General features: G+C 34.1%; 1 protein-coding gene across 1 annotated transcript in view; it reads right to left on the bottom strand.

Moving 5' to 3' along the window:
• Window positions 1–26,498, bottom strand: part of LOC111148287 (RAS p21 protein activator 1) — a 116,101-nt gene that overhangs the window by 52,545 nt on the left and 37,058 nt on the right. Inside the window, exons 2-5 of the mRNA XM_022504767.1 lie at window positions 7,454–7,606; window positions 6,320–6,455; window positions 5,592–5,662; window positions 1,379–1,496 (exon numbers count right to left, since the gene is read on the bottom strand). Coding sequence (XP_022360475.1) covers window positions 1,379–1,496; window positions 5,592–5,662; window positions 6,320–6,455; window positions 7,454–7,606 — 478 coding nt within the window. The remainder of the gene's footprint in view (window positions 1–1,378; window positions 1,497–5,591; window positions 5,663–6,319; window positions 6,456–7,453; window positions 7,607–26,498) is intronic.

The following is a 26,498-nucleotide window of genomic DNA, read 5'->3' as shown; positions in this document are numbered from 1 at the left end:
CATACTTACTCGTTAATTTGTTATTTTTTTTCCTTTTATTTATGTTATGTATCTTTATGTTAAATTGGGCTTTTTTCCCCCTGTACTCATTGGATAACTTTTAACTTATTCTTCTTAAGGTTTATCTTATTAAATTTGATCCAGAATCCCAAGAGCTGGAGAAAGTTAAACTATACTCTAAATTCTTTAAATAATCAGAAAAATAGGGATAGGGGTATTACAGCAGGAGAAAAAAAATCCAACATAAAAATGTTTTAACTAAGAAATTTTGTAGTAAAACCAACACAGTAAGATTCTTCTGTTTGAACACTTCTGGCCTACATTGAGAAAAATATCTCTCCCTACTGTAAATTACCAAATACTAACCTAGGAATTAGGAGTTCCAATCCCAGCTCTTCCACTAACTAACTATTTGTATGCAATGTATTGTACCATTTCCTCAACTGCCCTCCACTTTTCCTCAAGTTATGTTTTACTTCTACATATCAAGATCTATTAATCAAGAGAATTAATGACAAAGAAAAATGTTCTCCACTGCAATCTTCCTGGAAAATAATCAAAGTACAGGTTTCAGAATATTATCAAGTTCATGACATATTTTAAAACAGTAGCTCTGAGGGTTGTGAAAGATAAAAAGAAACCATTCCATCACACTAAACAAATCCAAATCCAAAAAGGATGAACTCCAAAACTGTAGTATGTTTGATAAGATTCAGTGATACTGAAAAAAAAAAAAAGATTTTAAAAAGATTAAAAAAAAAAAAAAGATTCAGTGATACTGATACGTCTGAAATGCAAATGCTACTTGAAAGCGGACCTGCTATCAAAAAACACAATTATCAACACTGTGTGACAAGACTACTGATGTTGTATTATGTGGCGACAATAAAAATGGGAATACTGGAAATGTAGAAAGGTGGTAAAAACTAAGTTTTGCTAAGGTTACTAGAAAATTATACATATATTTGGGAGATAAAGATTCTGAAAGCAGACATGTGCAACCCTATTTGATTCAGATTCCGTGATCATTTTTTCATAGCCTCATTTCTGAGGAAAACCACTAAGAAGACAAAAGGAGATACAAATAGGCACAAATGGTAATTTTTTTTAATTCTTAGAAACTCATAAAAACTTTCTGGAAAAAAAACTTCCAGAAAATTAACAGTTAAAGATTCAAACATGCTGGCTTAGTTATCCTCTTTACAGATAAATAACCTTTACTACAGTAAATACACTTTAATGAGAAATTCTTTGTTCTAGGGAATTGACATTTTTAATTTAAAAAAGTTCCATTACTAATTTCTCCTGATTACAGATAAGTTCCAGAAATGTACAGAATATTTAAAATTGAGAGTGATAGGAGAAGAACAAAACTTACCACCTCTTCCACTAGGTCTTCAACAATAAGACCCTGTTCATCTGTTCGTAGATTTGTAACCCACATCCATCCATCTTCTAATTCATTATGAACAATAAACATATCTCCTTTTAGGAAACTGAAAATAGCAATTATGAAGTTATTAAAATTGAATTAAAATTTTAAACATGGAAATTTGAGTAATCATGTGCCATACTACAGAGATAATATGATATTGGGAATGCAAGAAATTAAAGTCAAATACCCTGGATTTTTGTCCTGTTTTTTGGCATCACCTAAATATAAAGCTCTGAAGACACTTAACAATCTGAATCTTATTCCCTCACATTGTAAAATGGATTTAATAATGGTATCTGCACTATCTACATTATTGGATTACTCTTAAATTCAAATTAAAATTTGTGTAAACAGTAATTATATATGTATTACAGGCTTTAGGCTATAACTCCAAGAAAACTGAATTTAAAAATTTAAGCTTCCATGTAATTATTCTTTTCGACGTAGGTTAGATATAAAATCATAATATAATTCGCTCATTACATTTACACAAGATACAGCTATTTTAGAAAAACTTTAAGTAAGCACAATTAGACTTTTCAGCAGATGTTTATGAGAATTAACATTTTTCTCATAAAAATCATTAATGTTTATTTAATTCACTTAACACATCCATGATATAACATAGCAAGCATTCTTTCTCTGAAAGTGGTATCAAAAGATAGAATGCATACATGCTTTTTTTTGTTAACAATTTCTGAGTAGAGAGCTGCATACACAAACTAGTTTCTTTTCCTTGGAACCTATACGTTTTCAACCTCCACAGAATTGCAGGAGGAGTAAGTTTTATACTGATGCCATTTTTCAACATCAGTAATTCGCTGAACGCTTCATTTTAGGCCTGAATGAATGCCTCCTAGCGTTCAAAGTTCCAAGATTGACTGGCTGCTACTATTAACCCTCTATTTATATTACCATTGCATATTTTTTAAACAAGTTTCCTCAGTCTAAATTTCACAAACCAAAGTTCCATTAAGTAATATCTTCTCATACTTCTGAAAACTGTTTTCCACCAGAATGTATCTCAAGCTTCACTGTTTCCTGGACAGGTTCAAGACTAAAAACTTATACACAACACTTCAGATGATTTCTATTTGGATGAGCACGTAATACCGCATTCTATCTTGGTTCTACAACCCTTGTTAACAGTGACTACTATTTCATTAGCTGGCTGGCAGGACATTACTACTTAACAAAATAAACTACTCCTTTCTAGAACCACTCTCCTAAATAACTACATTAAAAAAATAATTATGAAAAAAAAATATAATAAAAAAATAAAAAATAATAATTATGAGTAAAAGAAGCATATATATGGGCAAAAATATAGAAATATAGCTTCATTTCTTGATCAAAAACCATCATAAGAGAATGTTTTCAAATTTGACTTATGTTGTTTCTAAACACTAAATACGTGATGCAAAACAAAAAACATTTAAAATAAAAAGGTTATAACAATATAATCATAACATTCTTTATTTTGCATTTTTCCCAAAAAAAAGTTAAAATGCCTTATTAAGTCTCATTAATCTTCAGATGTTTTTACCTAAAACAAAACAAAACAAAACAATAACTTCACAGATACATACAAATTTTTAAGGACTCATACATTCACATATATTTATATGATCAAATTAAAACTTATATATTCCTATACTTGTTTAAATTTTCATCTTCCTAAACCAGTAGTAGTCAGTTCTGAAGGTCTCTCAGGACTCCTTTTTATATTTAAAAACTGATACCCTAAAAAACCTTTATTTATATGAGTTAATATCTATTAACATTTACCATACTGGAATTTAAAATATAAATGTTTTTTAAAATAATATACCCATCACACGGTAACATAAAGAATATGAAAAATTATTATTTTTTACATGTTTTGTTAGAATGTTGTTTTACATTTTTGCAAATCTCAATTTGTAAACAGCCAGATTCTTTTGTTTCTACATTCAATCTGTTATTTCAGGGTTTTTTTTTCTGTGTGAAGTATATGAAGAAAAATCTGACTTCACAAATATTTGTAGCTGTGAAAGGAATGTGTATTTTAATAGCCTCTCAGATAATTATAGATATGCTATGAAAAACTCAACAATTGGTACTTGAAGGTTAGTTGTATTAAGGAATCGAAAACTCTATCAATGAGCTTTCTGTACCCCATTTCAGTAATATCGATTTGTCCATCTTGCACTTTGAATGGACCTTTACCCAGGCATAATTCTTTAACAGCATGCATCGATCATTTAGAAGATAATGGTTCACTAAGCTATGCAGATCACCCAGATGTAGGTCCATTTTACACAATCAAAATGTCACATTCTTTAATATCACCACCAATCTCATCAGAAAAATCAGGGACTATGTGGAAAACTGTCAAACTCCTGACAGGAGTTTCCAAAATTTTCATTTTTGCTTGTAAGCTCAAATTTTGTCACTGGCAACAAATACTGGCACTCACTTACTTCCCCTAAAGTAACAAACTCACTCCTTTAAAAAAAAAAAAAAAAAATGTCAAATACTCTGGTCTGAACAACCATTGTTGGATAGTTTGCCTGTGAGTCTTAAGCACAAATGGTATACACAGAAGCAGAAGCTAGCTTGGCTCTCAACTCACTGCTCTCCTCAAGACAAGGACCTGTGGTACTCAGCCAAGACATTTTGTGCATGTTTCCCATTTCATCACACAGAATATTAAAAAGGAACCAGTTTTCTTCATCTCCCAGAAGATTAAAAAGATATTCACCACACAGAATACTAAAATGATTGAGATTTAGAAAAATACCTTTTACGGTCTCATCAAGAAATTTGAGGGGAAACTTTTGTATTGTTTACTTCCAAGTGTGTGGCATGAAGAACAGTACACTTTGCTACCACTGCCTTGATTTGTGCTAAGACACTAATACTTTCACTGCTTGTTGCTTTTGTACCATCAGTGTAAATGTCACAGTGAAAAGGGCAAATTTTATCTTAGTCTTATCAAGAAAACAGCTCTGCTCTCTTGAATTCTCTAAACGGATCTCAAGGATCCCCAAAGTTACATGGATCAAACTTTGAGCACTGCCGTCCTAGAGGATACACGGGGAATTTACAAGTTATTCAAAATTCCTGAATTGGTAGTTCACCACTGTTGTTCTTTATTGTATACAATTCATTCCTTCCCTTTCTTTCACTGGCTTTTCCTGCTTAGATCACAAATAAAGGTATGCCAATAAAAACTAAATGAGAAGCTGTTATTTTGTGGACAATCATATAAAAATAGAATCCTTATTCTGAGATTCCAGATATTTGAATCTTTATTTTTTAAAATACCACATTTCCAGAAACTGCAGTACCTCCTAAGGTTACTGTTTTTAAATGCTGCTGCTGCTTTCAGTGAGAAGCTATATACCAGAATCAGTAAACATTTTACCAGTAATAAATTTTCTATTGCAAAGTAGCTTATAGAAAGACACTGATCATTTGCTAATTATCAAACATCAGATTATACGAAAGTAATAAAAATAAGTTGGGGCAACTCAGTGGCTCAGTGGGTTAAAGCCTCTGCCTTCGGCTCAGGTCATGATCCCAGGGTCCTGCGATGGAACCCCGCATCGGGCTCTCTGCTCAGCAGGTAGCCTGCCTTCCCCTCTTTCTCTGCCTGCCTTTCTCTGCCTACTTGTGATCTCTGTCTCTCAAATAAATAAATAAAATCTTTAAAATAATAAGTTATATATAAATCAGAAAATATAAAAATAACTTTTAAATAATCATGTTCTGTAGTTCTATGCCACACTTAAACCATTCACTCATCATGTAAAATAGAAGTTTAGTCATCATTTATGTACAAATTACAGTTGAGACATAAATGCCATGGAGTAATATAAATTAGAGTACAGAATATAACAATTATCCTTACGTTGTCAAAGACAGTCTAATAAAATCTGAATTTATTTCACCTGTCATCTTCACTGTGGCCACTCTGATCCAAATCCATATTCTGAACAAGCCAAACACAGGAGTACAGGAATGATGAACTCAATACTAAAGGAACTTGCTAGCCTGCTACATGCTATTTCCTCAAAGTCCAAGACCTTCCCAGCCCAAGAGTAGTTAAATTTTCAAAGTCTGTCAAATGCCTATTTCAAATGCCTATAAATGAGAATACAATCTAAAATACCTTATTTCATCAGTGTCTGGAACCTTTGTGTAAGGTAGAATGGCTCGAACACGCCTTCTATCTTCTACTGGCTAGGAATAAGAAAAAAAAAAGATTTATAAAAGATAAATAACCGTTTTATGTCAAAGTCAAATTAGGTATATCCACATAAAGTTTAAAACAACAAAAATCTACATTATGAACACAGGATCATTCAAATTGTTTTCAGTAAGGTTCTAAATACTCAAAGCCTAGAAATACTTGTCTTATTTCTGGGGTTTTTTTTAATAGAAATTCTTTTAACTGTATAACCAATGATTTTATCAAGTAATATGAGTAGCCATTTAATTTTAAATGAACTACATGGAACATATAAATTAACTTTTCTTTGATGATTTAAAAGGCATTTCAGAATCTTGCAGCACCTGCAGGATTAGCACTATGTTATATCAGTCATTACTGCTCATTCACTTAAAAACATCTGTTAAGCTATCACCATACAGTATTAATTAAAAAAAAAAAAAATCTAGCAACTTAAATACAAACTTACGGAAAAATTTTTTTTTGAAAAGGATATCAGTTTTGCTGAGATTACAACCAGAATTAAAATTTAAAACAACACATATTTCTTAAATTTTAATAAATACCATAAGAAACTGAACAAGAGCTAACCTCATTAGTAAAGTGAAATTATAAATTTTTGAAAAATACTGAATTTTTGAAAAATACTGTATTTAAGTTTTACTTGCCTCTGGTGGTGCAACTGGATAAAGCAATTTTTCTCCTTTAAGCAAACAGGAAACATGACTGTAATAACCTATTAAGTCTGACAGTGAAGAAAAACGTCTTCCACCAATGTAGTAATCTCCACACATAGCAATAATCCTATTTGTACAGGAAAAAAATACAGTATAACAAAAACCTTCAGAGCCAATTTTAAAGACCAATTTCTGAAGAAATTATACATCCCTAATGGTTATACTCTTCCTTAAACTATATCCTAATATTAAAATACCACTTACTAACATCTGCCAATGCAAATTTACCTAAGATTACTTCTTCTAAAAATACATATGCATACATGAGATAGATATGAAATACGTATCTAACTTACAAACCCCATTACATAATTCACTGCAGTATTTATAAATCTATCTTCAGATACCTCTGCTCACTTTTCATATTTAAGACTAAACAGCAATCTTAATAAGTTTCTCTAGCTAAAAGTAGCTTACAGATCTCAAAATATTTAGAGTATTATAATAATTTCACATTCTATGTGCAGTATAAAGTGCTCTTACAACTTATCTTAAAATCTGAAAGTCAATGGCATATAAACATTTATCAGTTACCATGATAGGCAATACATGATTTTTTTTTTCAATGTCTCCCATAAAAATGAAATAGAAGACAATAATATAGGTATGTATATGTATGCAGACTTTGGCATCTGTACTTGAAAATCTACATACCTTTGACATGAATGTTTGCAAAGAATTTCAGAACAGTGAAGCAAAATGAGTTAGAGGGCACACATCTTGACTCTGTTTCCTATATTTTGTTACTCTGTAGTCTAAAAATACACATTTCCTTTATTTCTGCTTTACCACTCAAAGTTTCTTCATAATTCTTTATACTTTAAAAGTGGTAATTATATTAGAGATTAGCACAGTAGTGCCCAATATTGTTTTTAAACAAAAAAGCAATCATTCAATAATATCTACTCTATAATCTTCTGATTAAATCGCATAATTGAAAACAAATCACTTTCCCCATCATTTAAATATCAATGAAACATTCATCCTTATTAAAGCAGGCATATTTAAGAACACTACAGCAAAATCACTATATTATTTAGCCTCATATTAGAAATAAAGACTTACCTAAAATGGTTGACAACATTTGTCTGGCTAAGAAATGAAAGTACAAAGGACCCTGGCCTCCGATCACTCTCTCTTATAAGGTAACTGCCAGACTTCCCTGCCTGCCTTAGGCGTTCTTCAGCTATAGTTCTATCAAGTTTTCCATGATACCACCTAAGGGAAAAAAAGAGTTGTGATTAAAATACAAACAGCAACTATAAAATTAATAGTGGTAGTTGAAAAACTTACTACTAGAGGTTTCAAATACCTAAGTATAATTTACACATTTACCTTTTACTCTTAGTAGATTACTCCAATTTTAACTCAATTGTTTTTAACTTCTCAGTCTCTCAAAAAAAAAAAAATCATTTACTCAGTTTTTAATTTTTTTCTATCAACTCAGGGCTAATCATCTCACATATAAACCTCTTCCATTTCTGTTTATCTTCTACCTCCAGGATTGTCTACCTGGTCAAGATATAAGCATTTATTACAATCAAATCTTTATTTAGAAAAGAATATGATGGACAAATGGAAACAATTACTACATCTCTCTATGCTTAAGTTCCTAAGTATATCACTTGACATAACAAGCAAGGTAAATGATACCTGTAAGAAAATAAAACTTTATTCCATTTCAGTATCTGTGCCCTAGAACAGGAAAATAGAATGACACTTTCAAAAGACTAGTGTTCTAATTTCCTATTTCAACATGAAGCTGATTATTCCCTTTGGTCTTAAGATTATTTATTCCATAACCACATATCTGATCTTAATTCTTCAAATTTATTTAACAAACATGTGGAAATAAGTAATATCTTTGTCCCTTTAACTTTCTTACTCTCACTTTAAATATGTTCTACCTACCACAATACCAGATAATCTGCTTAAATGACTGGTTTTAATTCTAGCATCACCCATGCTACCAATTAATGCCTATAAAAGACTCATGGATTAATATAAACAAGCATAATTAGAAACATACTGGAACTTTCACATGGCCATGGTAATAGTTCTACAAAGTAATTGTCATGAAATATTTTTACACCTTCAATATGTTAGTCATCCCAACTCATCCTTGATACTCGTAGTCTTTCTTGAAACACTCACAGAAAAACAATAAAACATTCATATTGCATTGATATATTAATATCTAGCCATAAGTCAATAGTCAAAACTATTACAGTCTTGCGACTATTTTTATAAATTTCCTATTTTTTTAAGCTTGCTGTAAGGAAAGCTAACTATTCTTGACTCATTAGTTTATTTAAAAAAAAAGTTATCAAAAGAATTTTCACTTATTTGAAGTCTATGCATAAGACTGAAATGAAATAATGAAAAACTTAATCACAAAGCTTCATCTTAATTTAATAGGAAAAACCTAATTATAAGCTGTTAGTATTAGAGCAAAAAGGCAAAGAACAATCAACACTGCATTCTTCTAAAATTCTAATTTCAGTTCAAACATTATATTTAAGGCTACTGACAAGTAAATTTAACTTTCAAGAACTGTTTTCTCTTTTCTTAAATGTGAAAGTAAAAGTTTAGACTTATGATGATTAAAAGTTCTTTGATGAGGTAAAATTGAAGCATATATGATCAGGACAAAGTTTACTTAGAGGGGCACCGAGGTGGCTCAGTAGGTTAAGTGTCTCCCTTCAGCGCAGGTCATGATCTCAGGGTCAGGGTATGGAGCCCTATATTGTGTTCCCTGCTCAGTGCAGAATCTGCTTCTCTCTTTCCCTCTGCCAATCCCCCCTGGCTCATGTTCACTGTCTCAAATAAGTAAGCAAAATCTTTAATTAAAAATAATAAAAATAGAGATTTAAAAAGTCACCATTTAAAAAAATTTAGAAATTTACTTAGTTGTGAAAATACATGGAACATGTCCTTAGAATACAAAATTGGTACATTACTTATTACCTAAAGCAATGAAGCTATGCCACAGAGCAGATTTACACAGTGAAGAGACAAAAATTTAAAACAATTATAAGCAAAACTCCTATTTTTATGTACTTTCTATCTGCTAAATTTCTGCTGTTTTATCTAAATGTCAAGATTCAAAAATTTCATTTAATCTCCATCTTGTGAACCCACCATGAGATGATATAAAAGGCCATGAGATGTTACACAATTACTCATTTATAAAAAATACTTGACTAAAAACTTTTACTGATATATAAAAGATGTATTTGTGATTTTTTAGTTTTTAGCTCTGTATTTCTGTATGATTCTGGCTTTAACACAGGTATTCAGTTTAAGACAGACTCTATTTTTTTTTTTAAAGATTTTATTTATTTATTTATTTGACAGAGAGACACAACAGGAGAGGGAACACAAGAGTGGGAGAGGGAGAAGCAGGCTTCCCACTCAGCAGGGAGCCTAATGCAATTCCGGGCTTGATCCCAGGACTCTGGGATCATGACCTGAGCTGAAGGCAGATGCTTGAGGACAGCCACAGAGGCGCCCCTAAGACAGATTTTAAACAAACTTTGCTTCTTGAATACTAGTAATTCCCTTTATGTCAAAAGCTCATTAAGCTTCAAACAACGATGCAAACATGTCAATTCATCATTTTTTATTTTTATTTTTTAATTAAGTTAAAAAAAAAAAAACAAAAAACAAAACAAAACAGAGAATCAGACCTGTAAATACAAAGAACCAAGACTGCCAAAGGGGTGAGGCGGGTCAGGGATAGGCAAAACAGGTGAAGGGGAGTGGGAGATACAAGCTTCCAGTTATGAAATGAGTAAGTCATGGAAACAAAAGGCACAGCATAATTAATACTGTCAATGATATTGTACTAGAACTATGGTGACAGATGGTAGATACACTTGTGGTGCAGCATACTGTATAAATCTGTCAAATCACCGTGCTGTATACCTAAAACTAATGTAACACTGTATGTCAACTACAGTAAAAAAAAAAAAAAAAAAAAGTCAATTATTTATTATGATTATAAACTGACTTTAAGTTATCCAGTAATAGACTGGATGAGCACAGATATAGTTAAGTCAGACCCTCTAAATGTTAGAATTCCACTGTTAAAAGTCACTGGCTATTCTACCAAAAACAAAACAAAACAAACAAACAAAAAGACTGAATTGTCTTAATCAAAACTCAGACTTTCCTGAATTATCTTTACTGTTAATTTGAAATTAAGGTGAATCATACTAACAAGAATATTTTTAATGTATCTGTACAGCTATTTTGAATATATTATTAAAGCATGAAAAGCACTTCAAGTAAGATGTTATAATATGCAATTCTTTACCCCATTTAAAAACTTGGAAATAAAAAATATCAGCAACATGCTTGGCAAAATAATAATTTTATTATAAATGCACATAGCATCATGATATACAGCTAGAATGAGTATTTTATCAGTAGATCACAATTCCAATGTGATATGATTTGGTTAAAGTACTTCACAGATTAATAGAACCTACGCCCTATATCTACTGAGCACTAGTCCTTGGGTCTTTAAAACAATGTCCCTCAACCCTTTTTTAACCCATGAACTTTTTGATAAACCTAAAATTTCATCTACAAGGAAATTCAGAATACTTAAGCTGCCAATTTGTCACTGAGAATCATTACAGATTATATTTAACCCCAGGGGCCAAAAAAAAAAAAATTACTACTTTAACTTTCTGAAATTTGTAATAAAATTCATTTTATATTAAAAAAATAATGTGGAATATGGCTTCTCAAAACATACCCTCATACCAAAGATGTGAACTCACCTAGAGTAGATGTGCCCCTAGTGGATATCAGTTTAAGATTCATTTAACAAAAATGCTACACTTTGTACACATAGTACAGTAGCAACAGAACAAGGAAATGAAAAAAATCTGATCATTCCCACTGTTTCTTGACAATCTTTACAATCAAAGTCTTATTATATCTCGTTAAGAGTAGTTTTGCTGGTGACAGTTTTCAACTAATTTAAAAAACAACAACAAGAAGAAATGCAACTGAATCTAGAATACCTCTAAGGAACACAGAGTAACTGGTATTGCATTGGGGTATGAGGATATTCTGAGTGCAACATGAGACTACCAAATATCTATGGTCAGCATTACCTAAAGTAAATTTGTTACTCTGCTTATTACATTTACGGCAATTTTAACTTCTCAGGATGTACCTGGCACATAGTAGTATTAATCTTAAAAGCATTTGTTGAATGAAGGAAGAAGTGTCAAATCATAAAGTATAATGCTGGAAAAAACTTTAGTAGAAGTCTAGTTCAAACTCCCTACCAATGTTAAAAAAAAAAAAAATCTTCTTCAATGTCAGTAATAAACAAGTTCTGATCTTTGAGGACTGCTAGCCAGGTCTAAAAAATATATGAAAATAATGGAGATTGTCAGAGCTCAAAGAAGGATGGCTACATTCACAACTCCCAAACATCTTCAGAAGAAGCTCAACCAACTGGTAAGATGAAGACTTAACAAGAAACCTCCACGACTCTGGTCAAGCCTCTCCATTTTGTTACCTTCCCATCATCACTTATGAAATATGGGAAACAATCTCCATCTCAACCTCAGAATAATTTACATATTGTCCTAAACTCCTTCAAAGAAAAATATAAAAATGAAAAACTACTACATACGCTATAATTCCATAATGCTTAAGTACTTACAGATTCTATTTAACTGGAGGCAACCTGCTTCTGTTTGAATTATAGCTCTGCCACCTCGCTGTACAAATGGGGGCAATGACTTAATTTCTGAGCCTCAGTTTTCTCCTCTATTAAAGGCATATAATGACAGTATTTACCTCATAGAAGCTGGCTTGATATTATTATTAGATTAAATAATACATATAAACTTATATACACATATGAAAGACTACAGGACAGATTAATGCAATTTCATCAATGAAAATCCCAAATTTTATGACTGTGGCCTAATGGATGATTAATTTGTAGATCACCTAAGCTCCAATGATCTTCCATTTCCCAGTCTTGTTTCACCTTCCAGCAAACTTTGGAAAGACAACCCTAGAAACCAATCTTTGTATCTGTGAAATCCTTGTTTTTGTTTTTGTTTTTTAAGATTTTATTTATTTCTTTGACAGACACACAGAAAGAGATCACACAGTAGGCAGACAGAGAGAGGGTGAGGGAAGCAGGGTCCCTGCTGAGCAGAGAGTCCTATGTGGAGCTCATCCCAGGAACCCTGAGATCATGACCTGAGCCAAAGGCAGAGGCTCAACCCGCTGAGCCACCAGGTGCTCTGAAATCCTTGTTTTTAAGAGAAAAGTTCTTTTCCCAAAATTCTTCTGAACATTACAGATCATACATATTAAGTGGGACTGGCCATGCCATTGTATTCACACACTAGAAATTCTTCCATTTCTCCTGGCAACTCCAGAAGAAAACTCTCGGAGAGCTCCATTCTTTCTCCAGTGGATAGATTCTTTGGAGGAATGATGAAGAAAGTATGCATTTGAGATACTGTAACTTAAATGTTACAAATATAGCACTTTAATAATTAAGTATCTAATGTTCTCCTATTTAAAAGTAAAGTACCCCTGTCTTTTTCTTTTAAGGAGGTAGGGAAAAGAAAATAGGAAATTTAATAAGTAAAATGTATTTTTCTCAGCAAGCCTCGTAATTTTTCCCCCAGTTTTTTTTTTTTTTAATTTCCCCCCAGTTTTCATTTAAATTCTAGTTACTTACATACAGTGTAATATTAGTTTCAGGTATACAATATCGTAATTCAATACTTCATACATCACCTGCTGCTCATCACTAGGGAACTCCTTAATCCCCATCACCTATTTCACCCATCCCACTCATCCCCTGGCCCACCTCACCTCTGGCAATCATCAGTTTGTTCTCCATAGCTAACATTCTGTTTCTCAGTTTTCCTCGCTTCCCTCCCCCCCCCCACAATGTTCTTTGTTTCTTCAAGTTGAGAAAACTTACAGGCAGATACAGAGTCCCTTGATTTCAATAGAAACTACATAATCAGTTTATCTAAGATATCATCCCATCCAAAATGATGTTATATATTTAAAAAGTCAACAATAAAAGAGACAAGTTGGACAAATTACAGAAATCTTTTTACTTTTAAATTTGAAATAACATGAATTGTTTATATTTATAACCTCATATTGTATATTGGTAAAAAAGACTTTTGAGGGGCCTTATAGACGCTTTTGTGCTCTTTAGTTTGTCTCTCCTGACAGGAAGAATAATACAGAAATCTATGTAATGAGAAACCCAGCTGGCGGTGAATATAGACAGACACTTCATTCAAACTATACAATTACTTAAAACTAACCTGACATTCCTAAATGGAAACTGTCTACTACAGTAGAAAACAATTAAAAGTGTCACCATCAACATACTTCCTTTTAAAAAGGAAACTAAATTGAAGTTCCCAGTTCACTTTTACTTTCCACTATACTCTTCCTCTTAATTAAGTCACTGACAGGCACCAGAGTTCTTACGGAGAAATGTATATGCAGATATCCACTTGCCAAGAAATCTCTTCTGACACCTAAATCACCTGGGATTCTGTGTCTGACCATACTACAAACTCTTAAAGTGTTTTTGTAATTCTCCAAGATGCTAATCAGATTTTCTTATACATGTTTGTCCTTTCTGAAATTGAACTGGTTATTTCAAGGTGGTATGACAGACACAAAAGATTTGCTAAAACTAACATACATCCCTTAAAGCCCCCATATTTCCTTTCAACAGAGTTCTTACAGTCACCCAGTCTGAGCTGATGGTTAAGAAAAGTGAATGCAGAGAGATTAAAATTTGGTCACTAGTAAATTCATTCGAACAACCACTAGACTAATAAGCTAGTGTACCCCTGTAAGACTCCTCAAACATTCTCTACCCTAGACCAACTAAACCACTTAAACCTGAAGAAAAACTGCTTATGTAAATGGTAGGTATATGTAATGCTTATGTGTATGTGTTAGATATCTTGAGTATATTTATGTGTTCAGGAAAATATTGTGTGTGTTTAGTTATATATCTTAGATCAAAGTAACTCAAACCAAGAGTAGAAATTCTATTTCCTTTTGTTCCAAGTGCATATTTACAGAGTCCAAAAGAGGTTTTAACCCTGAGAGTATTTCTTAAGAAAAGCACTGCTATGTGACCTACCCACCAAAAATTCAGTCTGCTGAAAGACTAATACAGGAAAGATGGGAACCAGCACAATGCTTACACAGGCAAAAGTTTATACTAAAAGGCACTCGACTAAGATAGCCTCATTCTTATTACCCTTAACTCCCTTTACCCTAGATAACAGATAGGGAAGAGTAGAAAAAGCCACACCCTCTCCAAAAATGTTATGCACTAATCAAACATGTTCAAAATTTTTTTTAAAAGGGGCAGAAGGAAAAATGAGGAAAAGAAAGGAGGAAGAAAAGAAAGAAAAAGCATAGTACCTACTAGCAGGAAGCTAACAAATTCCTACCTCCATGGTCAATCACTTTTGTGTAATTTCATTCCTCAAAAACTCCCAATTCTTATGGTTGAGTTTTTCTTAGAACCTCAACAATTAGAATGTCATAACAGTAACTGAGCTCATGAAAAACAACAGGAGGAAATGACTTGTGGCCATCTTGCTGCAACATAGTTGTAAACCACCTTGAAGCAATCCTTCATGTAAAAAAGAAACACTGTTTAATTTCACAATGCTCATTCTAAAACTTTGGAGGTAATGGTCAGTTAGTGGCTACCTACTGCACCGAAAACATTTCTTAACCTGTATTTTAAGAGATGTTTAAAACACTGAATCTGTAGGTTAAAAGCACACTTTAGTCTAAAATTGCCTTTTATTTAGCTATCTCCAACAAACAATGGCCAAGCATCGTGCTACGGGATAGAAAACAAGTTAACACCAATGAACACCATCGTGACACAGAATTTTATGATCTAGTGGAGAACACAGACCAAACAGACAATTGCAATCTAGTCTAGTAAAGTGCAATCTAGCTCCAGAATGTGGGAGCATAAAGAAAAACATCAGTCTTAGGATTTTAGAATAAACTTCCTAAAAAAAAAAAAAAAAAAAAAAAGTGATGGCTAAATGGAAACTTCAAGATGAGTAGCAACTGATTCACAGAAAGAAAGGGACTGAGAAAGTGCGAAAGATGTCATCAGGCAAAGGAAAAAGTACAGGCAAAAAAAAGTTTACATACAGATATAAAAATACTCCTTACACATCAACTTACTCAAAATACTCCTTACACATCAACTTCTTAGCGAAAAGAAGTAAAGAATATATGCTTGAAATTAGACTAGAAACTTACATTACTTGAAGTTCTTTCACTTCCTCAGAAATATATCTCACAGAACATTTTTAAAAGTTCAAGATATTCTAAGTTCTATTCTCTAATCTGGTCCCAGCCATAACCCCGTGGCCGGCAGGGGGCATTATACCATAGCTCAAAATTCTCCCATTTATTCCCCTATAAGCTCTTACATCCAGACAAATTACATTTATTCATTCAACAAGTATTTTTTAAGCACCTACTATGTTTAGGCACTCCCCTCTGCACTTTCTCAAAGTGTTTTTCTTATATGACTTAAAAAATAAAGGTGGAAAGATAATGCAATTTAGCCAAATATCATCCTAAAATTAAAGCAGTTCCTGTGAGGTTTTTTTTTTTTTTTTCCCCTCAGAATTTTCTATTCCCTATTCATTCTTACTCATGGAAATATCAGTACTTTAGTATCAGTTCAAACTGTAACTTCTATGAGAATGATTCCCCAAATTCTTTTCGCTAAACCGGACTTTCCTCCTAAGCATCAGGCCTAAATTAACAGGTACCTGCTTAGACTCTTCAGACTCGCAACTCTGATTCCTTCCTATCTCTCTAGCCATAGTACTAGCGCCAACTTGTATGCGGCATCTCCAACATCACCGGAGTTGCAATATACAAATTATTCTCCAGTTGTTCATTCCCTCTTCAATTACTCTAGTTCAAGCCCTCTTTCCTTCTCACACTTCCCACAACTGTGGAAGGGTTCATCTTCCCAACAGGCTCTTCCTAAACCACAGGCTCAAGCACTTCCCTCTAACAACTGAAAAGTCTACAAATGGCTGTTACCAAATGAGGTATGAACTATTCAACCTGCCATTCAAAGGCTACCACAAAAGGCTCCAGTCTTTCTTTGGGCGGGGAGGGGGTACAGAATTTAGAGAAGAAAAAGACAAAAAAGAAAAAGGTTTAAGTTTTGAAGTATGTTTGTCATTATCAAACTTAACATTTATCTACTGCTTATCTACAAATGAGAATAAGCTATCCACTGACTTTTAAAAAATTTTTTCTACAACTATATTTTACATTGCTTCAAGTGCATTATGAAACAAAAAGGTCCTCAGTAGCATGACCATAATCACTGTTTAAAGAAAGAATTGTTTTCCAGGTACCACGGCCAGAACAATGATACCTTAGAAGCATTTGTTAAAAGCAGAAGAGCCATGGTACAAGCTAATAATTATTCCTATATTGGCTTTAACTTTATACCCTTCTAGCTTGTCTCTTCATATAAATAGATCTGGTCTCGAGGCATTCTACCACAAAGAAATTAAACATTAATGGCTCCCTGAAATCTATCCACAAAAACATTTGTTTAAAATTTATTACTTTGGGGATGCCTGGGTGAATCCATTGGTTGAGCATCTGTCTGCCTTTGGCTCAGGTCATGATCCCAGAACAGGTCATGATCCCAGGCTTCTGGGATGGAGTCCCTCATTGAGCTCCTTGCTCAGCGGGGAGCCCGCTTCTCCCCCTCCCTCTGCACCTTTGCCTGCTTGTGCGCACTCTGTCTCTCGCTCTCTGGAAAGTAAATAAAGATCTTCAAAAGAAATGAATTTAAAAAAATAAATAAAATTTATTACTTTGATAGACCTGAACACCTACTATCCCATTTTTTGCTAAATTTTAATGAATTACAAATAAATTGTCTAAAAAGCCACAGAAACTTTTGATTAAAATTCTGAACGTTCACTAACAGAAAAGATCAACCTACATATACTGATTTATTAAAATTAGGAGGGTTTTTAACCTAGGGTGTATTCTATTTAATATCAACATTATTTCTTAAGCAAAACAAATAACCATAACTGCTAGGAAGTATTTAATCTGCTTCATTACTAATATATAAAAACTATGGAAAACAAGAATGTTATTCTCAGGTTGCTTGTTTAAAAAAAAAAAGATTTTATTTATTTGAAAAAGAGAAAATGAGAGAAAGAGCATGAGTGGGGTGAAGGGCAGAGGGAGAAGCAGACTCCCCACTGAGCAGGGGGTCTGATGCAGGGTTCCATCAAGACCTGAGCAGAAAGCAAACCCTTAACCAAGTAAGCCACCCAGGCACCCCCTCAAGTTGCTTTTTATTTACTAGTACATAAAATACAAAAATGTCAGGAGCAATTGTTCAATCCTCTCCTATATGAAGCATCTTAACATGAGATATTAAACAGTACTCTATACAGCTGGCCCCCAAGCAATGCAGGGGTTAGAGGAAAACCAACTGCACACAGTACAAAATCTGCATTAACTTTTGATTCCCTCAATACTTAACTATTAATAGTCTATTTTTAACTGGGAAACCCAACTGATAACATAAACAGCCAACTAAAAAATACTGTGCATGTTTATGTATTCTACATTATATTCTTACAATAAAAAAATGTTATTAAGAAAATCATGGGGGGGCACCTGGGTGGCTCAGTGGGTTAAAGCCTCTGCCTTCGGCTCAGGTCATGATCCCAGGGTCCTGGGATCCAGTCCCACATTGGGCTCTCTGCTCAGCGGGGGAGCCTGCTTCCTTCTTTCTCTCTGCCTGCCTCCCTGCCTACTTGTGAGTCCTGTCTGTGCCTACTTGTGAGTCCTGTCTGTCAAATAAATAAAATCTTAAAAAAACAAACAAACAAACAAAGAAAATCATAGGGAAGGGGCGCCTGGGTGGCTCAGTGGGTTAAGCCTCTGCCTACGGCTCAAGTCATGATCTCAGGGTCCTGGGATCGAGTCCCGAGTCAGGCTCTCTGCTTGGCAGGGAGCGTGCTTCCTCCTCTCTCTCTCTCCCTCTCTCTGCCTGCCTCTCTGCCTACTCGTGATATCTCTGTCAAATAAATAAAATCTTAAAAAAAAAGGAAAGAAAATCATAGGAAAGAGAGAAGATATTTACAGTACTATACTGTATTTACTGAAAAGAATCCACATGTTAGTGGAGCTCAACCCTGCGTTGTTCAACGGTCAAGATATACTTATTCCAGATTGAGAACCCCAGATCTGAAAACCCCAGAAGCAAGCATACTCCTTTTAAAACACTAAATTTCTAAAAGGAAGCTTTTGCTTATTGGCCATTAGTAAGAGCTGCAACATAATTCTGTACTTATTTATGAACATGGCGTTCCCTCACCTGGACACCCCAACCACCCTTACTCTGAATTCCCATAATGTCTGCAATCCATACAACTTGCTGAAACTCAAAGATGCTGATTTGGGAGTTGCCTGTTCAGCAGCCATTCCACTCAAGGAAAACACTCACATGCCCTCTCTGGGAGGTCTTTCGTCCCCAATTTCAACAACATGGTTTCTGAGAAAGCTTTTGTTTTCTCTGAAGAACTTGGCCTAGTCAAAATTCATCATTCCAAGGTAAGTACCTGAACCAAGCAGAATCATACTGTCTTTTCAAATACTCTGTTCACCATGGAATTACAGGAGTCTTTCTCTGATAGCATCACACTTTAGGATACGCAGTCAAAAAAAAAAAAAAAAAAAAAAAGGAGGGTTTTGTGTGTTCACTAAACTTCCCATCACTTGGAAGAGCCAGTCTTTGATAAGAAAGAATGAAGCTGACAGGGGCAAACAAATACAGAGGTAGAAATGCAGAGTAATGGGGTATCTAGATGGCTCAGTCAGTTAAGTGTCCTACTCTTGATTTTTGGCTCAGGTCATAATCTCAGGGTTGTGAAATGGAACCCCACATTAGGCTCTACGTTGGGCATGGAGGCAGCATAAGATTTTCTCTTTCTCCCCCTCTCTTAAAAAAAAAGAGAAGAAAAGAAAGGAAAAAAGAAAAGAGGGGAAAAAAAAAAGACTAGACTCATGATTGCATTCAAGTGCCTGATTCCAGTTCTGAGATCCCACTAACAATCCTACCCTTCCCTCTGTTTAGTTGTTCATCTCATCCTTTTATTACCTCTAGGCCAGATTTTTGTCTCTAGGTCCTTTCAAACGTTTAAAAAACTACAGGATCCAACAGAAATTTGTTTATGTGGGTTATATATACCAATATTAGCGTAGTAGAAATAAAACTGGGGGGCGCCTGGGTGGCTCAGTTGGTTAAAGCCTCTGCCTTCAGTTCAGGTCATGATCTCAGGGTCCTGGGACTGAGCCCCACCCACATCAGGCTCTCTGCTCAGCAGGGAGCCTGCTCCCCCCCCACCCCCGCCTACTTGTGATCTCTGTCAAATAAATAAATAAAATCTTAAAAAAAAAAAAGAAATAAAACTGAGAACATTATTTGGATACTCATCTGTTTCTGAATTTAAGTAGTTGCTGCTATTGTTTTCATTCATGGTATAAGCAGACTGTTAACTTAATGCAGTTACTTCAAATTTAGATGAATATAGTATCTAACCATACCTTTAAACGTTCCATACTCTGCTCCATTAAGATCCACTGCTCCATCATTTACTCATGCATATTTTGTAGCATCATGCAATAGTCATTTGGTAACACTGGTTCATGGGGCTATGACAATCTTTGAAGTTTTAACATTTTATAATATCAAAACATCATAAAGCACACCAGGGGGTTGTCCAAATTATGCACATCTGGCCCTTGCCTGGCTCCTAGGAGATAACCTCTAAGCCTCTGAAATACCCTGCCCCAAAAGAGTGTCTTTGTTTACTAAGAACCTTGGGCCACACCAGATTATTTATCATAACAAAGTGATTTATGGTGGGGACCCTAGAATCAAACTGATGGAGTAACTAAGGTCAGCCACAGGGGACTCCAGACCTACAGGGCCAACCTTTAATAAAAACTCTGGACACCAAGACTCAGGTGAACTTTCTTGACTGGCAATACTTCACCAGTGTTATCACACACGGCTGTTTGTGGAGAATTAAGCACTGTCTGTATGACTCCAGTGGGAGAGGAAACTAGAAGCCTGCATCTTGAGTCGGCTGTATGCACCTTTTTCCTTTGCTGATTTTAACCCACATCTTTTTGTAAAATAAATGGTTACTGTAAGTGTAACAGCTTTGCTGAGTTCTGTTAGTCCTAGAAAATCATTGAACCTGAGGGGGGGTTTTCAGGACCTAAAACAACAACCATCAATCTCATCAGAAAAGTCATTAAATATTTGGGAAGTTCTCAAATTCAAAGATACAAGGTTCTGAAAATTCTAATTTTTACTTAAAGCTCAAATTTTCCTTGAAAGCACCAAATACTGTCAGTTTTTTTCCTTAAAGTGGCAGGCTCACTTTGTTCTTTTTCAAGAAAATGTCCATTAAATACTGAATTCTGAATTACCATACTTTGCCTGTCATTTTTTATAGCCAAAATAGTGTGCCATAAAAGCAACACCTAGTTTTGTTCTCAAGTCAATCACACAACTGCTTTTCCTCAAGACAATGTACTTAGAAATACACTATTATGTGTGTACACAGGAATACAGTATTATGTATATTTTCCATTTCACCACACAAAACATTAAAAAAGACAAATACTCAAGGACTGCAACTTAAAATAATTCTTACTGCCACATTATTACCATTCTTAATTGAAACAGGTTTTCTTTTTTTCTGCCAGTGTACAGCAGTGACAAATACAATGACTACTAGCACAGTCTGGTGCCACTGCATTAATGTACACTAAAATACCAAAAGTTTTACCACCCAGTGCACTATTAGTATGAAGGGAAGCAAGGGCTTAGCATTATGAAAACCATTTTAACTTTACAGACCCCCAAGGGTTCAGAACCAATACCTAGTCCAAGATACTCCAACTTCTTTCCTGAACAACCTTAGTGCTTGCATAGAAGACAAAGCCATTACCGGCATAATCAAAAATTTAATTACTTTCTGTTTCTTTTTTCCCAAGGCCACCCAGTCTCCATCGGTTATATTTGGCTGTCATTGTTTTTAAACAAGAAAAGCTCCATTATCAAGTACCTTACTTCCAAACAATTTATTAATTCAAACATTTTTATATTTCACGGATATGTGTCAGATGTTTTAACTTCCTAGCTTTGACATCTTTCTTCTGTTTACTAATATTTTAATGATCAACTCTATTCTCTTTCATTTTTCTTTAGTTGAATCACAGACTTATGGAATTCTTTAAAATTCTTTTAAAATTCCTCAGTCTCTACTTAATGGTTTGTTATATTCCTTACCTTTAATATATTTCAGCAATTATTTAGTCTTACTTACTGATAACTCTACGTTATGCACAGAGAAATAAACTTCAAGCCAGCCAACTAAAATCTACATTTTCAAAATCAAAAAAATCCCTGATATTACTTGACATCGCCAACAACATTAAGTCTTCCCTCTAGTCAAAACATTATATAAACCTGCTTCCTCTTCTTCACTCCCACCCCAAAGCTTTCCCTGCAGGTACCCAACTAGCAACATATCTTTCAACTACTATGCACACATCAATTCCAGAGAAGGCCTCTATCACATATAAAATGTAAAATATAATGGGAGGCACAGCACAAAAAGTATTAAATAAATAGTTCTACAATAATCAATCAGACATTTGGAAATAATCAACTTAGATTCCCAAAAGTAACAAAATAAATGCAAGATAAACTATTTAAAAAATGAAACTATAAAAACTGTAGTTTTATATGTAATTCTAGATACATGACAGTCTATGCTTAAAAGCCAAAATAGAAAAAAAATCCACACAAACATGACTGAGAGATCTTACACCACAAAAATGAGTATGTCAAAATAAAAGTAAAGCAAAGTATTAAATGTACATATATGCTCACATCACCACAAGGATCATCATGGTACATATGTACAATATCAGGATTAGATAAAACCAAATGATTTAATGACTAGAGAACTGACTAAATAAATGGGGTACATCCAACAGCAAACTATGCTGCTACTTAAAAGAATTTTAAGAATGTTGTGCATTAAAAGAATGCACAAAAAAATCTCTTTGAGTCCTATTCAGACCACCGTATTTAAAATCACACCTTCCCTTCTGACACCACCAATACCTCTTTACCATGAACAACTTTTCCCTATTTTTTTGTCTTAGCATTTACTACCTCTAGCATTTTGTACAATTTATTACATTTATTGTCTTTCTACTTCCAGCAAATTAAAACCCCCAAAGGGGAAGCTATCTTCATCTGTTTATTTATCTTAAATCATCTAGAACAGTGTTTGGTATAAGACAGGTTCTGAAAAAATTTATCAGTTAAATAAATATACCAAAAAAAAGCAGTAAATACTTGACCTTAGGAAGCTAATTAGGGAACCAAAAGCTTGTAATAGAGTAACTTCATCCCTGATTTATTTACATTTGTTTTTACTGAAGTATAGTTGATACACCTGAGGTATACAGCATAGTGATTTGACAACACTATACATTACACTGCTCACCACTAATGTACCTACTACCTGTCACCATACAGAGTCATTACAATACCACTATGTTCCCTATGCTGTGCCTTTCATCTTTGTCACTTATTGATTCTGTAACTGAAAGCCTGTATTTTCAAACTCCCCTTCACTCATTTTGCATAGACTCTCATTCACTGCCCCTCTGACAACTATCATTTTGTTCTCTGTATTTATGAGTATGCTTCTATTTTTTAATTTGTCTGTTCATGTGTTTTGGTATTTGGATCCCACTTACCAGTAAAATCAAATGACTTTCTCTACACATAATTCTCTTATACACACTGCATTTTCCCCACATGCAAACAGAAATTGCCTATTTGAAAATTTAATAATCTTAACACTCATTACATATATATACGCTTATGTATGTGCTACACATATATATTTATGAACAAACCTATCTATAAATAATAGCAATGGCTACCAGTAAGATAATGAGATTAAGGAGTTATAAAGGAGTAGAAACTGTTTACTGTTTGGTTTTTGCTTATTTTACAAGAAGTATTCATCTAATACTTGTAACACTGTTTACAGTAGAATAATCCTTCCACCAAGAATAACTTTAAAAAGCAAACAAAATACAAAGAAAAAAAAGAAATCTGTCCATTTGAAGTCATCCCAGAGTTACTGAGGCATTCATAATCTGAGGACCCAAATTTCACAGAAAGTAGAGTGCCATCAGCAGCCACAGTGCCATGTTTCCCTTCAGAGTATTTCCCAATTGGGGTTACAAAGAAACTGAGAAAACACGCAAATGACCCAGGTCTTCTGCCTGGCTCCTACTTGGAGGAAAAGAATCCAGTGGAGTTTTTGATAAGTCTCATAAAGCTGGTAAAACACGTATGAGAAGAGGATTCTAGTCATAAAGGAAAAGCAGAGGAAGTGAATGGTAAGTTGAACTAGTTCCCCTCTCAAGAGACTACTAAATTCTGAAGCTATAGGGATATGAAACTTAGCAAAGACTCTGCATAGCAAAATGCAGCATTTGAAAATTTTATGACTAAAGTGATTTGACTGCAAGGCATCTGGGTGGCTCAGTGAGCTGAGCATCAGACTCTTGATTTCGGGTCTGTCATGAACTCAAGGTCATGAATGGAGCCCAAGGCTCCACACTCAGTGCGGAATCTGCTTATCCTTCTCCCTCTGCTCCTCCCCACCCCCGAACCCCCGCCACATGTGCTCTCTAATAAATGAATAATAAAATCTTTTTTAAAAATTTTAAAAGTAAAGTGATTTGACTGCATTCTATTTACTTACCAGAGGAAAAGGTAAGCTATCCTCTGTAGCAAATTATCATTCAGATCCCCTATAAACTGTTAAACACAATGTCTGGCATTGACTTAAAATTAAGAGCACATCATGAGACAAAACTCAATTAAGAAAGCAAAAAAACAAACAAGCAAAAAACAACAACAACGAAACAAAGGTATAATATAAAACTGCAGGAAGAAAAACAAAGTTGTTTCTTAGAGAGACTAGTAAGGTCAACAGACTCTAGCAAAACTGTTCAAAAGGAAAAAAAAAAAAGGCCACAAAGTACCAATTTCAGACCCACAGGGGAATAAATCTGAAATCAACAGAAACTGTGGTGATTCAAGAAAATATAGGAAAGGATAAAATAAATAAAAAGGTGGAATTTAACCATGAAATTGGTATGATTAAAAAGCAAATTTACAGGGGCGCCTGGGTGGCTCAGTGGGTTAAAGCCTCTGCCTTCGGCTCAGGTCATGGTCCCAAGGTCCTGGGATCAAGCCCCGCATCGGGCTCTCTGCTCAGCAGGGAACCTGCTTCCCTTCCTCTCTCTCTGCCTGCCCCTGCCTACTTGTGATCTCTATCTGTCAAATAAATAAATAAAATCTTTAAAAAAAAAAAAAAAGCAAATTTACAAAACTGAGAACTAAATATGAGGTTAGTATCAATTAGGCATATGGTTAAGAAGCTAATAAATAAGTAGGTCTCACAGAAAATATCCTTACAGAAGCACAGAAAGACTACAGACATAGAAATACAGAAAAGAGCATAGAAATGAAAAGGGCAATTTTTTTTTAAGTAATTACCATATATTTGGAGTCTCTTTGGAAAAAAAGAGAATGTAGCAAAAGCAAAATCTAAAGAGAAGATAACCAAGAATTTTAAAAACCCAAGGAAAGATATTGATCCAAAGATTCCAGAAGCTCAATATACCCCCAGCACAGTAAGAAAAAAGAAAGAAAAAAAAACACACACATATAGGCCCACCATAATAAAGATACAAAAAAACAGCCAAGAAAGACATTTTTGTCAGAACAAAAATGCATTATCTTCAAAGAAGTAACAATAAAATTTTTGCTGACTTTGCAACAGAAATAATGGAAGTCTGAGAGGATAAAATTATCTTCACCTGGGAAAAACACAGCAAACCTAGAATTTTATGCTCAAAAGTAATATCCTTCAGAATCATAAATAAGCATGTTTTCAGATAAGCAGACAGAAAATCTGTTGACAGCTGTTTACCAAAAGAAATACTAAAAGAAGTTCTATAAGCCAAAAAAAAAGGGGGGGTTCTCACAGGAAAATATAAAAATGCAGTATAAGTAAAGCAGGTAAATATATGGGTAAATCTAAGCAAACACTGACCATATAAACCAATAATAATATCTACTGAGCATTAAAGCATATGTACAATGAAAATTCAGGACAAGAGTTAAAAAGCAGGAGAAGTGTAAGTACAGTTCGAGTGTTCTGAGTCCTTAGCATTGTTAGGGAAGTGGTAAAAGAAAATATTTTCAGTAGACTGCAGTAAGTCAGTATGTGTTGTAATCTCTAAGGCAACCACTAAAAGATCAAGATTGTCAGAATGAATAAAAAAATAAACACACTAATGAGAAACACATCTTCAATAAAAAAACACAGAAAGGTCAAAAGTAAAAGGATAGAAAAAGATTGTACCATGCTAGCATTAATCAAAAGAGAAATGATGTCAGCCAAACTACATTTTTAGACAAGAAGTATTATTAGACACATTCAGGGCATTTCATAATAATAAAGGGACCAACTCACCAGGAATTAAAGCTAACAATGCATACACCCAATAACAGAACATCAAAATATAAACCATGCAGGTTGGCAAATTTGTACATACTTCTCTAGTTTAGTAATTGATTAAAAAAGTAAACAAAGGAAAAAATTAGCAAAAATAAAAAGATATGACCAAGATGCATAAATTTTAGTATAATGACCTATACAGAAAACTGCATCCAGGGCAGGGCATCTGCCTTCAAAATAGGTCATGATTTCTGAGTCCTGGGACCAAGTACTGGAGAGGGTTCCCTGCTTCTCCCTCTACCCCTCCCCACCGCTTGTGCCCTCTCTCATTCTCTCACACTCCCATATCTCTCCCCCTCTTGAATAGATAAAAATCTTAAATAAAAAAGAGAACT

The sequence above is a fragment of the Enhydra lutris genome, unplaced genomic scaffold (genome assembly GCF_002288905.1).
Source record: "Enhydra lutris kenyoni isolate GAN:26980312 unplaced genomic scaffold, ASM228890v2 scaffoldscaffold19, whole genome shotgun sequence".
Taxonomy (NCBI): domain Eukaryota; kingdom Metazoa; phylum Chordata; class Mammalia; order Carnivora; family Mustelidae; genus Enhydra; species Enhydra lutris.
The sequence above is the reverse complement of the archived record's forward strand: the minus strand, read 5'-3'. Positions and strand labels throughout refer to the sequence as shown.